Source organism: Antedon bifida, chromosome 9 (genome assembly GCF_963402885.1).
Source record: "Antedon bifida chromosome 9, ecAntBifi1.1, whole genome shotgun sequence".
Taxonomy (NCBI): Eukaryota; Metazoa; Echinodermata; class Crinoidea; order Comatulida; family Antedonidae; genus Antedon; species Antedon bifida.
The window spans coordinates 17913027-17926150 of record NC_136234.1 but is presented as its reverse complement, the minus strand read 5'-3'; the positions used below and the strand labels follow the sequence as shown (position 1 = coordinate 17926150).

The window sequence follows — 13124 nt, the reverse complement described above, 5'->3', positions numbered from 1 at the left end:
AAGCATGAAGTTTAGCCTCCAACTTTAGAAACTAAACAAAAGTCAATACTATTTTGTTTTTTTATGTGAATGGTTCAATCAATAATTCAGTTTAAAAGCCTTTTATAGCACAGAACCGTGCATTTTACAGTAGTACCGTAATATGTAATATATGCGCATGCGTTAGAGTGCCTGGGATTTTGGGGGCTTGGTGTGGTTGGTTAAATTTGGTGGGCGGGGCGCGCGCAGGTGGTATACGACGCACGAAACGTGTGAGCTCCACCCACCCCGCGGATCAAATATGACCATGTTTTGCTCTTGTGGTTAAGCTAAATAAACGTGTTTTTTAGACGGTTAATGCCCGTACCTGATCGATCTAATATTATACTAATGTTATTTTCATCATGTCTGGTTGTTTGAGCAAGAGATGTTGTACTTTTATACGTTCTAATTTCGTCAATTCGAGATGGTTTCCTAGGCCCATTGTTATGCAACACTCAACCCGAAGTGACGTTGTTGAAGTCCCGGTAAGTCGCATATGTTACTAGACTATATTATAGGCTAGCTAGTTTAACTGTAGGCCTAGCTTTAGTAAACCCATACAAACTGAGACTTTGCCTGTAGTAAAGGTACCACATGGATGATTTTAGATTCATCTAGGCCTAGCACCTACTTTTAAATTCAGTTGTCCTAAAAAAATAGGCTATTTTATTGATTTAATATTCAATTTAATTTTGTCATAAATTTTTTTTTTATTAATTTAGAATTTAGGAAGCGTAGGTCTCGATAGAAGTCGTACCAAGTACAACTTGAAAGAAGTCCTTCCATTCTCGGCGTTCCTTACAGATTCATTCGGCAGAGAGCATAACTACTTGAGGATATCACTCACCGAAAAATGCAATCTACGGTGTAAGTATGCAACCTTGGTAGAATTGGTAAAAAAAAGTAAAATAAGGGATAACGATCGAAACATTTTGATTTGAAATGATTTTTTATATAAACTAATTTTTAATAATAATTTCTTTTCTTTGTTGTTTATCTTTGACACATATTGTCTGTACTTTGCCATATTTGATATTGTACCAGCGTAAAGTACTTACATATGGTCTTTAAATACCAGTATGATCTGGCAAAAGTTCTATTTTTGTTCTTTTAACCAGGTCAGTATTGTATGCCAGCTGAAGGGGTCCCATTGTCACCAAAAAGTCACCTGTTATCAACGGATGAAATAACAGAAATATCCCGACTCTTTGTAAGCCAAGGTGTCAATAAAATACGTCTAACAGGCGGTGAACCATTGGTTAGGCCGGACATCCTTAAAATAGTTGGTGAGTATTGCAATTATAACTACTGTTTGCATGTGGTATACGTTGTGTAACTTTCACAAATTTTCATTTTCACACCTCCCAAAAATTTCCATTTTCACACCTCCCAAAAATTTCCATTCATAATCACCGCATTTCTACGCATTGAATCGTCATAGAAAGCGAGCGGTTGAGACAGTGGAACCGTAATTACGTAGCCATAACATCGGCAAGGGTTAGACTCAAGTTAGAGACTCCATTGTTCTAGTGGTAGAACGAGTCTTCGTTATAAGGACTATAGACCGTAGGTCCAGCATACACATCTAGAACCTACAGTAGTACATCTTTCGAGACGAGTAGTGGGTTACCTCAGTGTACTAGTACATCACAGCCACTGATCATAACTGAGCCTTCTGGGAGGCCAGTCTTTGACTGAAGAGGTCACCCAGTATAAATAATTTAACCAACAAATAGTGTTCATGCAAGGCAGAAACATATGCAGGCAAGCATTGAATGTGGAGCAGTTTAGACCAAAGTAAGCATCAATTGGGCATATTCATGTTGTAGTATTTTTGTTTTTCATTAGATAATTTAGCTAAACTGGATGGTATTGAAAACATTGCAATGACAACGAATGGTATTGCGTTAGAACGTAAGCTTCCAGCTTTAAAGGAGGCGGGGCTGTCTCAACTCAACATAAGCCTTGACACGTTAAATCCAGCCAAGTTTGAGTTTATCACAAGAAGAAAAGGTGAGAGAGTAAATAAGTGCTATCTAAAGGGCCTTTCACATCTGTTCCGGTCGGGCAAAGGAAATCCAGTCGAACGTCAATGTTTCATTTTCACATGGCTACGCGCATATCGATTGCCGCATAGCTGCCATAGTGAATCAAACATTGATGTTCGATTCGCTGGACCGGAACAGGTGTGAAAAACCCTTTACAATGGTTTGCAATTACAATCACTTTTCTGATTCACTTTTTTACAGTCAACTCTCCCTTTGGGCTGGCCAAATATGTCTGGTTTTCCTAAAAGTCTGGTATTGTTTAATGGTAAAAAAAAAATTGTGACCTTTTGGGTCAGTTTTCAGAGAGTCAACTGTAATATATTTTTTTGGCTTTCTTTCACCAAGGTTGGAGTCACGTTATGAGAGCCATCGACAAAGCTATTGAACTTAATTATACACCTCTAAAGATCAACTGCGTGGTGATGAGAGGCCTAAATGAAGACGAGATAGACGACTTTGTACAACTAACGCAAACTAAACCAATAGATGTCCGATTTATAGAGTATATGCCTTTTGACGGCAATAAATGGAACGATAAGAAACTCGTGCCAATGAAGGAGATGCTAGAAAAAATTGAAACGCGGTGGCCTGCTCTTGAGCGTATTGGAGATCTACCAAATGATACATCAAAGGTAAGTATGTTATAGTTATGGAAAATCAAAATCGGTTATTTATATACCACAATATGGATTTGATTGTTATGAAAGAATTTGGAATTGATGATAAAGGCTATAAAGTTTTATGCCAAGAAATCACAGTACATGCTGGTTGGTTTATACATAGCCAAATTCTAAATCATAGTTTTATGTAGCTTTTCCATATTAATGTTTTGCTTTGTACAGTAAATATAAATTATAAAACGAAAGGCATAGTACTGTACTTGGATCTTAGTTATTGTTGATACTTATTTTTGGTGGTTCCCAAACAGTTTTCAGTGCTGTATATTTAGTAATTTTCTCAATAATCTGTTTTGATATAATAGATCTTAGATAATATTATTATTAAATTTATTTATAGGCATACAAGGTCCCTGGTTTTAAAGGTACAATAGGATTTATAGCCTCAATGAGCCAGCCGTTTTGTGGTACATGCAATAGATTGAGATTGACTGCAGATGGCAATTTAAAGGTAATGTATATTTTACAATATTAATTTTGCGTTTGTATATTTTTAAATTTGTTTTTTGATTTAATATATTTTTTATTGGAAAAATCATTTTTATTTTAGGTCTGTCTGTTTGGAAATTCCGAGGTGTCTTTAAGAGATATTTTACGATCAGGTGCAACTGAGGAGGAACTTCTAACGGTTATAGGTGTTGCTGTTGGCCGCAAAAAGAAGCAACACGCAGGTTGGCTCTTATTATCTAGATATATAGTGCTATAAAATATTTAATTGATTAAGCTCTGTCTACACTATCAAACTTTATGCGACAAAAAATGTCATGTACCCATATGGACATGATGATGGCATATTACTACCATATTTGGGCACATCACACCCTTTTTTCCAAACTAGTTTGATAGTGTGGACAGAGCTTTAGATTATTACTTTGCATGTATTTTAAGCTTGGTTCCCACTAGAAAGTGTAGTGCAACGTAAGCGAATTGACCAATGACAAGCGACAGTTTGCTTGTGATTGGTCAAATTACTTGAGTTGCACGTAAAAGTTACAAAATTTAAATAATTTTATTTGCAGGAATGTTTAAGTTGGCAAAGATGAAGAACAGACCAATGATTCTTATTGGTGGGTGAACGGATCATAATTTTATTGTGTATGTAACATAACAGACTTATTTAAAAAATATATATATATATAAATGATTTTTCATTTATATTGCTCTACCTCTGTATCGAGCACTCTTATTCATGATCTGGATCAAGTCTACCACGCAGATTATATAAAATCACATAAATATCATATCTCATAGCCTCTCAATGAAAATTCATTTGATTTACAAGAATTGGAAAACTGTGGTAATGAATACAAATTAAGAGTTGAGGAGCTCAATATAAAAAGGGCAATTCTTTCTCTGTGTTTTGTTAACTTGGTTACAACTTTTGTTGCACATTTCAGATTAAATTTTTTTTTTATGTTAAATTTATTTTACACCAAACCTAAAACTAAAGCTATTTTAATCTAGTATCTTCTTTTCTTTTTCAGGCAAATATTATATAGAAGTACTAACCATGTATTATACAGGAAATATTTTACTGATGAAGAGAAAATTATCTTTTTTGAAGGATCGTGAAAATGTATCATCTGTGAAAAAACCAAAAGATAATTATATGATGAGGAAAGTTGGTGCTAGAATGCTTGATAGATTTTCGCACAAAGTCGGAGGGACGTTTAGTTACGCTACGTATTCAATAATTAATGGAGATTGTGCTCGCGCATTTAGCACAGGACATGATGGCGACGCAGATGTCTGTCTGACGCACGTCGACCAGCACGGGAAAGCAAAAATGGTAGATGTATCGGGAAAGAATATAACCGAACGTGTTGCAACGGCTAGCGGTCGAGTGTGGTTAGGGGGAAAAGCGTTTGATCTACTCAAAGTGAACAAGCTATCAAAAGGGGATGTTTTAACCGTTAGTGAGGTTGCGGGTATTTTAGCAGCTAAAAATACAAGTAACTTAATACCATTATGCCATAATATTCCTCTCTCAAAAATATCTGTGACACTTAAATTGGACGATGATACCGAGAGCGTCATGGTTGAGGCAACAGCTAAAACCACCGGGCTAACGGGAGTAGAGATGGAAGCGCTTGTAGCCGTTTCTGTCGCAAGCCTTACAGTGTATGATATGTGCAAGGCTGTGACACATGACATCACTATCGGCGATATTAAATTAACGCATAAAAGTGGTGGGAAAAGAGATTTTAGCCAATAAATGACAAACTCATTTTTAAAATTAAGAGCAATTTCCGTGCAGCTCTGTGAAACGTCTTCCAATTTTATGAACTTGATTTATTTAATATGAAAAATATATCGATTTTATTGAAATTATTTTATATGACATATTGAAGATGAAATATTTTTGTTTATAAAGTATTAATTTATATATGCTGCTATTGTGTAATTTGACAATAATATGGTTTATTGAATTTGTTACTACACTAATATTGATAGAATTAAATATAGAATTTTATTTATATTTTGTTCTGAATTCTTTGCATTGTTAAAGATGTATTGTCCCCTGAAAAAATAATTTTTTGAAATTTGTTTGTTGAATATGCCATTTTAATGTCACATAATAGTTATTCACTTTGACCAAAAATTGGATCGGAAAAAAAATTATTTACCTGAAAAAACTGTAATTTAAAGCAAAAAATAATCAAATTGGCTGCCAGCCAATGGGTTTTTGGTTGAATTTAACTGTTTATTTTGTCATTTTATAAGTGAAAACATTATTTTTTTCTGGATTAACTTTTTTTAAACTACAAAATGGAATATTCGAGGTCTGATTTTAATAATCTTCATTTTTCATGTTTTTGGGGGACAATACATCTTTAACAAAGGCTTGAGACAAAGCTATAGCCAGAATTGTTTACGTTTTCCACAAAACTGACTTTTGTTGGGCAAGTTTCTAGTTTTCAGAGACGGGTATACACATAGTTTTCGGAGAGTTTCTTTGTGTTTTTATAATTGTCAAGAAACAACAAAAATTCACCTAAATAAGAATCCACAAACTGAACAATTTATAGCAAAGCATCAATTTTTATTCACCAGTTTTTCTACATACAATCAATACTATTGTCATTTTTACAATTATCTGAAAATATTGTTTGGGTAGAATTCAGCAATGTTATAAAACCAAAAACAATAGAAGATTTAAAAATGATCGAACCAACACCTTCAATTTGTAAATACGGTACACCATAATTTTTCTTTTGGTCATTTTTATGGCAATTAACAATCACAGTATTATTATTTTAATTTTTACAAATTATACTCAAACTACTGATAGTCATGTTAATAATATACAAATACAGTACAACTATATGTTAAATTTCAATACATTGATGAATATACAATTCTGTAGTTTCTATAGAAATGAATAGTTCCTAAATATATATCTGGGGTTTTTTTTTTTGGTAGTGTGAACAGGCCCTAAACATATCAAAGCATGTGTTTATACCACAATAACAAGGGCAGTATATAGTGACATTTTTGCAGTTTCCCACCGGTCTGTATAACATTGAAGAATTGCTAAAGCTATTAACACTAATTGTTTATATTGTTAAATAAGCCCTTTTATAATTTATAAATTCACTGTAATGTTCCTCTAAAATGTTTACACTTGTCAGTTGTTCTATAAAAATCGAAATTAGCGAAGGGATAATATAAAAACATATTAATTAATTACGGTTGATTGAATCCGAATCAATAAGGTAATGTGTATGAAATGTGGGATTCAAAGGAAAGCATCGCACCACTCTTTGAGGCAATTGTAACAGTCAGACTGCTGCTTGCTATTGGCAGTCACTGTTGTTTTCAGCCAATCTGAGAACAATTCCTGGTTTTTTTGCAAAATCAAGAACTGGCCTAGTACAACATATGCCTGCAAAAGAAAGTAAGCAAAACAATGAAATTATGTTTATTTGTGAACTTTAAATAGTTATTAGTGGTTTAGGGATTCTAAGTGGCCGGCCCACCAACTCTGGAGGCCTTGGCCATCCTTAGCCTTTTTCGACATATTTGAATGCCTTTTTTTTTCTCCGGGGCCCTTGGTTTTAGGCAGTGAGCGCTTATAGCCGTTACACCATAACAAACTGTTAAATTTTCTTGAATTTAATTTGAAAATAATTTAACTAAAACCAGGGAAACCGATATTCCTCTTCCAAGTTCTGAGAGCTTATTTGGTGAACTCTGTATACCTTATTAAAGCCTGCATCTTCCAACCTTTTACCCAACACAACGCCAATTCCAGCTAAATCTGTCACAGGTTTCTCTCCCATGGGTTCACTAGTAAAATCTCGGTGTTTCTTTGATGTGGTTGACATTATGATCAGGTGATGATTACTACTACAAATGCTAGACGACAAACAAATATATAAATAAATCATTGCACCTACTTATTTGAAATTTCTAAATTGGAATTTAAAGTAATGGAACAATACTTTGAAAAGGAATACTATTGATTTGCACTCACAAAACATACTTATAAAGGCGGCCCATATAAACGTATAGGCCTAACTATATTATAATTAAATACATTATTATTTAATAGGCCTAATTATATTTATGATTATTATAAATTAAATAGAAACATGTTGCATAGTTTAGACTGTGTACATAATCAACATATAACAACCGCTGACTGGACACGCGTAGACGGAAGTGAAAAGGACCTAGACGGCTAGGCATAGTCTTCTACATTTGGTTTTTATTTTACACTGACTTGGAAAAGCCCAACCACTGGCAGTTTACACTGTACGTACTACACAGTGGGTGGCTAGAGGGAGGCCTATGCCTAGCCTAGTCCCGGACCCAACTAGCTACCTAAAAGCTTGAAAACATACGCATAAAAAATGTATCATAACAACTTATATTGTATTATCAACAAAGTTAGTGGAACAAAAATAAATAGTATACATAAAAAATGAAGATTTGCATTGATAATAAATGATTTTATGCAAGTATTTTACCTTCTCCTTTTTCAGTATGTCGTACGTCGTTTTCAAAATTTATAATTTAGGGTTTTTCCCAATTCTCTTAAAATTGCCAGTTCATTGCATTAAACAATATCAGCTTGTTTACATAATATTATTTCTATATTCTTATTAAATTATGTAAAATAAAATAATTGAATATAATTTCTTTACTAATATTTGTAATAAATATTTTTTATCAGTTTATATTTTAAAATTGTATATATTATATGTTGGTGGGTTTTGTCTATTTCTGGCAATTTCACAACAAGGCGCCCATTTTAAAACGACTCGCGAGTCACGGCTAGGCACGTACAGGAAGAAGAGACAACTCAATCTCAAAGGAAACCACCAAAGAAAAGGAGTTGTAAGCCCGGAGGAACGTGTGTCGACTGAATGTGTAGAATGATAGGATTTACTCCTAAAGATATGTAACATTCTGTATATTTATAACAAATTTACGCGTAAAAAATGCCTCAAAAACAACGACGTACACGAGCTGAACTGAGAACGAGACAAAAGGTTGTCAAAGGCAAGTGAATGTTGAAGGAGCTAGCTAGGCTAGGGGCCTAGCTAGCCTATGAGCATAGAGGCCTAGATACTATAGTGCCAGGAGCTAGGCCTAGTTTAGTTAGCTACGCTAGGTCTTTCTTTACTCATCCAGTAAACATTGTATTATTAAGACTAGGCCTCTAGATAGTATTACTTATTATTTGTTCATTTTGTAGTTAGAATAGCCTAGGCCTCTAGGCTAGTGTACAGAGTAGAATGTATCATTTTTTTATTGTTATTTTTTTTATTCCATTTTTTCAATTGTTAATGTTATAATATTGATATTTTGCTTAGCCTGTTTTTCTACCAATGAAGAAACTATGAGCGATCGCATAAAAATGTGTAAATATTAGCGATCCGGCTCGATCATCATTATTGATTTACTTTAACGATTTGAAAATTAATTAAACGCAACTCACAGTAATGTTACATCTACAGGAAAACCGGCTATAACATCAATTTAATGAAGATCTTTTTTCTGTATAGCCTACTATTACTAACCTACTTTCTTGTATGTGTTATTTTGTTATATAATATTATATTATAACATAATTTTTGGGGAACACCACACCAAATATTGTTTACTTTTAAGTGTATTTACGTTTTCAAAGTCATTTATTAACTATTGTATTATTAATTTTCTTTTAGGTTCATCATCAAATGAAGAAATGGATTCTTGTTCTGCTCAAGAAATAGTAGCAAAATTGGCTAACAAATATTTACTGGTAAATGACTATTCAAAGTCTAATGCAATGTTAAAGTAAACACCCAATTTTGAATCTTTTAATATAGCCTAGCCTATAAACTTTTGTTTTCTCCTGTAGAAATCGAGCACAGATACAGAGAATGAAAAAGAAAATAGTAAAAAGAAACAAAAAGTAAGTTGTTTTGTATTTCTACATTAAATTAAAGCTACTAAGGCGCAACACAAATTTGAATGAACCATCGCTTGTGATTGGTCAAATTATATGTGTTTTGTATTCCGCCCTAGGGAACCAAGCTGGTTAGTAAAATTGAGAGTTACTTACTATTAAAATGTTTTTCTTCCACAGGTTTTTGATCCTTATGATGCTGACTTGGAATACAGTACAACGGATATGGAAAGTCAGAACTCGGCATGTGAAATGGAGACAAATTCAAAGAAGAACTCCAAAAGAGGACCAAAAAAACAACCAGGTAATTTTTTTCATTTCTGATTCTAAAGCTCTGTCTATACTGCACAAAAAGTGTGATGCCAAATATGGTAGTGATATGTCATCGTGTCCATATATGGGCACATCACATTTTTTTGACACATAGAGTCTTTGTTATTTTTTTAGCTCAAAGGAAAACGACCAAAGGAAAGCAGAATTCGCAACCAAAACAACCCACAAAAACATTACAATCTGGGTTTTGCAAAAAGCCAGGACAGATAACATATAAAAAAAGGATGGTGGGATGGCCTAAGAGTAGTAGTACAGATTGTAACACGCAATCTGATGCTAGTAATCCGAACCGAGATAAAACAAGAATTTATAAAAAGGAGAATGCTTCTTCCTCCGAGATAAATTCTATGGATTGCGAAGCGTTAACATTTTCTCCAAGGTCGCAAAATTCAGATGTCAGTGACGGAACTAAGGAACAGCGTTCTGAAAAGAAGTCTCGGAAAGAAACGATTCGCTGTTCAGATTATATTTCCATGGAGTGTGGAAGTTTATCCTTACAGTCCCCTCCTGATAGTGGCTTCTACGTAACTCCTCCCACAAAGAGCGGCCATTTTTCCTTCCTGCCAAAGCTTCCGGCGTCGGACACCTCCACTCCAGCTTCGACCAGAAGTGGTAAAAATCCGTTGGATGATTCCTGCTTTGGATTTGAAAACATTGGATCTCCAGAACCTCTTTTGATCTCTCCAGTTGTTCCTTTGACATCGAATACTGCTTCGTCTTTTGAGTGCTCAATAGACAAAGAATCTTTCCAGATGAGTTCTAGAGAGGTGTCGTCATCAATATCTGAATCAAAGTCAAAGAGATCGAAGAATAAAAGGCCGTTGGAGTTGGATGTCAGTCAATTATGTAACTATAGTAGTGAGGATAATAAGAAGATGAAGAGATCGAAGAATAAAGAGCCGTTGGAATTTGATGTCAGTCAATTATGTAACTATAGTAGTGAGGATAATAAGAAGATGAAGAAGCCTAAAGTGAAACCTGTAAGTTGTTATATTGTTTTTTAAACTTTTAATATTTGTAGGCTCTGTCCCCACAAGCCCATCCACTCTATTACAACATTCTGGATTCCTGCCACTGTATGAGTACTATACTTTATCTGATTTGTGACTAAAAATGCTTTTAATGGGGTTATAAGAAAAAGGTGTAGGAGTAGTGTTATTTAATTGGATCTAATAATTAAAGATGTATTGTCCTCCAAAAACATGAAAAATGAAGATTAATAAATCAGATTTTAAATAGGCCATTTTGCAGTTTTAATAAAGTTATTCGCTTTGTAAAAAAAAACCCAAAAATAATAATAACGGAAACGTTTAATTTTAACCACAAACCATCAATTTAAGTATTTTTTGCTTTAGATTACATTTTTTGCAGGTAAATCATTTTTGTTTTGATCCAGTTTTTGGTCAAAGTGAATAACTATTACATGACATTAAAATGGCATATTCAACAAAAAATGTGGAAAAAAATTTGTTTAGGAGACAATATCTTTAATTATATTTATTAATTTTTCAGAAGAAAGACTTCACAAGATTAGAAGCCCAAATGAATGCTGAATTTGACGATGTTGAAATGCATGAATTAACAATAGAAAGTTAGTGAGAAGTAAAAATTTTTTTATAATTCTTGCTGTGTTGACTGGAAAAACCTATCAGATGAAAATAATGTGCTGTGATCATCCCAGGATGTAAATAACAATAACATAAATTAATTTGATATCGGGTATATTTGATTAAAAATGGAAAGTAATTTATTGAAAAGAAAAATGTTTCTTTTTAAAAAAACTGATCAACCATAATAAACAGCAGAATTTTTTATTTAAAGGCAATTAGAACCAAACTGTTGCCATGTACTATAAAGCATTGTATATATTGTATGAAATGTCTCGTTTTGCTCGCTGGAAGTTTTTTAACCTATTTTTTCTATATTGCTAAAATGTATTATTACCGAATCAACCATACTTTTTCAATACCTGCTCCTCAATTTTTTATTTATTGGTTGTGATGAATGTTATCATTTTACCGGCACCAAACGTTACCAATTTATTTCCACATGTCTATTTTGTGTGTTTCCACATGATGTTTTATTTCATAAATAGATACAAATTAATTTATATTTAAGTTATAACACAACAAAATATTTTTAACGTTTCTGTGCCTCCCATACCATTTTTAGCTTGGACAACAAACAATTTTCACCCCTATAATTATAATTATATTTTAAACTTCAAAAACTTAAAATTCAATAAAATATTAATTACAGAAAATGTAGCATATTATTTCATAAATAATATGTGATCTTTAAAAGTAATGACAATTGTCATTAAAATAAATTGGTAGGCTTGTAGGGAAACTTAATTTTATTTCATTTAAATCGACTAGTATTTTGTTTTTGAATGTTCACATTTGTGTTTAAAAAAAATAAATGCTGTTGTAAATGCCTGTACTGCCGTAAGTAAGTTGTATTTATATTTGTTAACTTTTTCATTTGTTTTAAAATATTTTCCTCCAGATTGTAATATAAAATTGAGAAATCAAAAAAGTAATTTTCTGTGTATGTATTTTTGCTGCAGTGTAACCCCTTTTTTCGATTTACCCCCTCTATATAATTTTATTTGCACCCCGTGCTTAAAATGGTGAAGTCCAAATTATCAAAAAACTTTAGCACACGGGAAGTTAAGAGGCGCAGAAGTGATCGATATTTAAACGCATGGATGGAAATCAAAGTCGTCAGAAGTGGAAGGTAAATTTACAGTTAATAGTCAATCACGGAAGGAAGTGTGTTTATAAATGATTTTAACATCCAGGAGCTGTCTTCCAGGATGCAAACCTTACGTTGTTTAGCCTCTGCTGCCTAGAGAATGGTAAGTACTAACTTGGCCATCACCACCACTCACTGACTGGTTGGGCCAATTTTGTGAGTGAGGATTTCTAATCTTATCTAGGCTAGGGTCATTGCTTATCTAGCATAGCCTTGTCCTGTTCTTGACCCAACTCTACTGGTTCGAGATTTGGAAAACTTTAGCTAAATTATTTAAATGGGGATAAAAAATCTAATAATTTTGGGAAATCAAATACAGTATGAGTATTTATTACAGTGCTTTTTTTAAGGGTTTAAAATAAAAATTATTTTAGTGATTTTTTTTTACGCTTGAACTAATTTGTATTGAAGTGATTGTTTACTAGTGTAATGCCACCCTATTTATGACCTTATCAATGCAAAATCACAACAAATAATATGATATTAGGGTTAAGCAAGTAGTTGTTTAATACCTGAGTAAGTATGCATTGTATTAGTATATTTAACACCAGACAAAGGTATTTCAGTACATACTATTGGAGTTTGTATAAAGTCAGTCACTTGGAAAAAGTGAATCTGTCACACGTTCCATTTCATAAAGATATATCATGTCTAATATGAAGGTTTTAATCAATAGTTACTTTCATCTTCATTATAATAAATATAAAAATTAAATACTTTGATCCAAATCATATACAGTCATGGAGTAAATTCTTTACTCCATGATACAGACCAACAATTATTAAATCAATTATGTTTTTTCAACCCAAAATTATTATCATTTAGAACGAAGTTTGCATTTAATAAGCTACTTATTTTCTTTTTTTAATTATCCACCAAACAAAGTGA

General features: G+C 33.0%; 3 protein-coding genes across 3 annotated transcripts; 2 read left to right on the top strand and 1 right to left on the bottom strand.

Annotated features, from left to right (window-relative positions):
- Positions 1 to 268: 268 nt before the first annotated feature.
- On the top strand, positions 269 to 5225 carry LOC144853015 (uncharacterized). The gene is made up of 9 exons (XM_078711071.1): positions 269 to 506; positions 744 to 888; positions 1140 to 1307; positions 1870 to 2034; positions 2415 to 2701; positions 3087 to 3197; positions 3297 to 3417; positions 3766 to 3813; positions 4231 to 5225. The coding sequence occupies exons 1-9, from the start codon at positions 384 to 386 to the stop codon at positions 4959 to 4961; spliced, it is 1899 nt and encodes a 632-aa protein (XP_078567197.1). The 5' UTR covers positions 269 to 383; the 3' UTR covers positions 4962 to 5225.
- Positions 5226 to 5762: 537 nt separating this feature from the next.
- LOC144851393 (barrier-to-autointegration factor-like) lies at positions 5763 to 7768 on the bottom strand. Its single transcript, XM_078708821.1, has 3 exons — positions 7720 to 7768; positions 6949 to 7105; positions 5763 to 6632 (listed from the first exon to the last, which is right to left on the bottom strand). The coding sequence occupies exons 2-3, from the start codon at positions 7072 to 7074 to the stop codon at positions 6486 to 6488; spliced, it is 273 nt and encodes a 90-aa protein (XP_078564947.1). The 5' UTR covers positions 7075 to 7105; positions 7720 to 7768; the 3' UTR covers positions 5763 to 6485.
- Positions 7769 to 8046: 278 nt separating this feature from the next.
- On the top strand, positions 8047 to 12027 carry LOC144851746 (uncharacterized). Its single transcript, XM_078709342.1, has 6 exons — positions 8047 to 8254; positions 8923 to 8999; positions 9099 to 9152; positions 9327 to 9450; positions 9594 to 10459; positions 10992 to 12027. Exons 1-6 carry the CDS (start codon positions 8194 to 8196, stop codon positions 11073 to 11075), a joined length of 1266 nt encoding a protein of 421 aa, XP_078565468.1. The 5' UTR covers positions 8047 to 8193; the 3' UTR covers positions 11076 to 12027.
- Positions 12028 to 13124: the final 1097 nt, after the last annotated feature.

What these genes read in the sequence shown, in the direction of transcription:
- LOC144853015 (XM_078711071.1), top strand. Translation starts at nt 384, where the DNA reads ATGTCTGGTTGTTTGAGCAAGAGATGTTGTACTTTTATACGTTCTAAT. An exon ending in CGAAAAATGCAATCTACGGT is followed by an intron (nt 889 to 1,139) that starts GTAAGTATGCAA and finishes TCTTTTAACCAG; the next exon opens with GTCAGTATTGTATGCCAGCT. An exon ending in GTTTATCACAAGAAGAAAAG is followed by an intron (nt 2,035 to 2,414) that starts GTGAGAGAGTAA and finishes TCTTTCACCAAG; the next exon opens with GTTGGAGTCACGTTATGAGA.
- LOC144851393 (XM_078708821.1), bottom strand. Translation starts at nt 7,074, where the DNA reads ATGTCAACCACATCAAAGAAACACCGAGATTTTACTAGTGAACCCATG. An exon ending in AAGATGCAGGCTTTAATAAG is followed by an intron (nt 6,633 to 6,948) that starts GTATACAGAGTT and finishes TTTCTTTTGCAG; the next exon opens with GCATATGTTGTACTAGGCCA.
- LOC144851746 (XM_078709342.1), top strand. Translation starts at nt 8,194, where the DNA reads ATGCCTCAAAAACAACGACGTACACGAGCTGAACTGAGAACGAGACAA. An exon ending in ATAGTAAAAAGAAACAAAAA is followed by an intron (nt 9,153 to 9,326) that starts GTAAGTTGTTTT and finishes TTTCTTCCACAG; the next exon opens with GTTTTTGATCCTTATGATGC. An exon ending in AGGACCAAAAAAACAACCAG is followed by an intron (nt 9,451 to 9,593) that starts GTAATTTTTTTC and finishes TTATTTTTTTAG; the next exon opens with CTCAAAGGAAAACGACCAAA.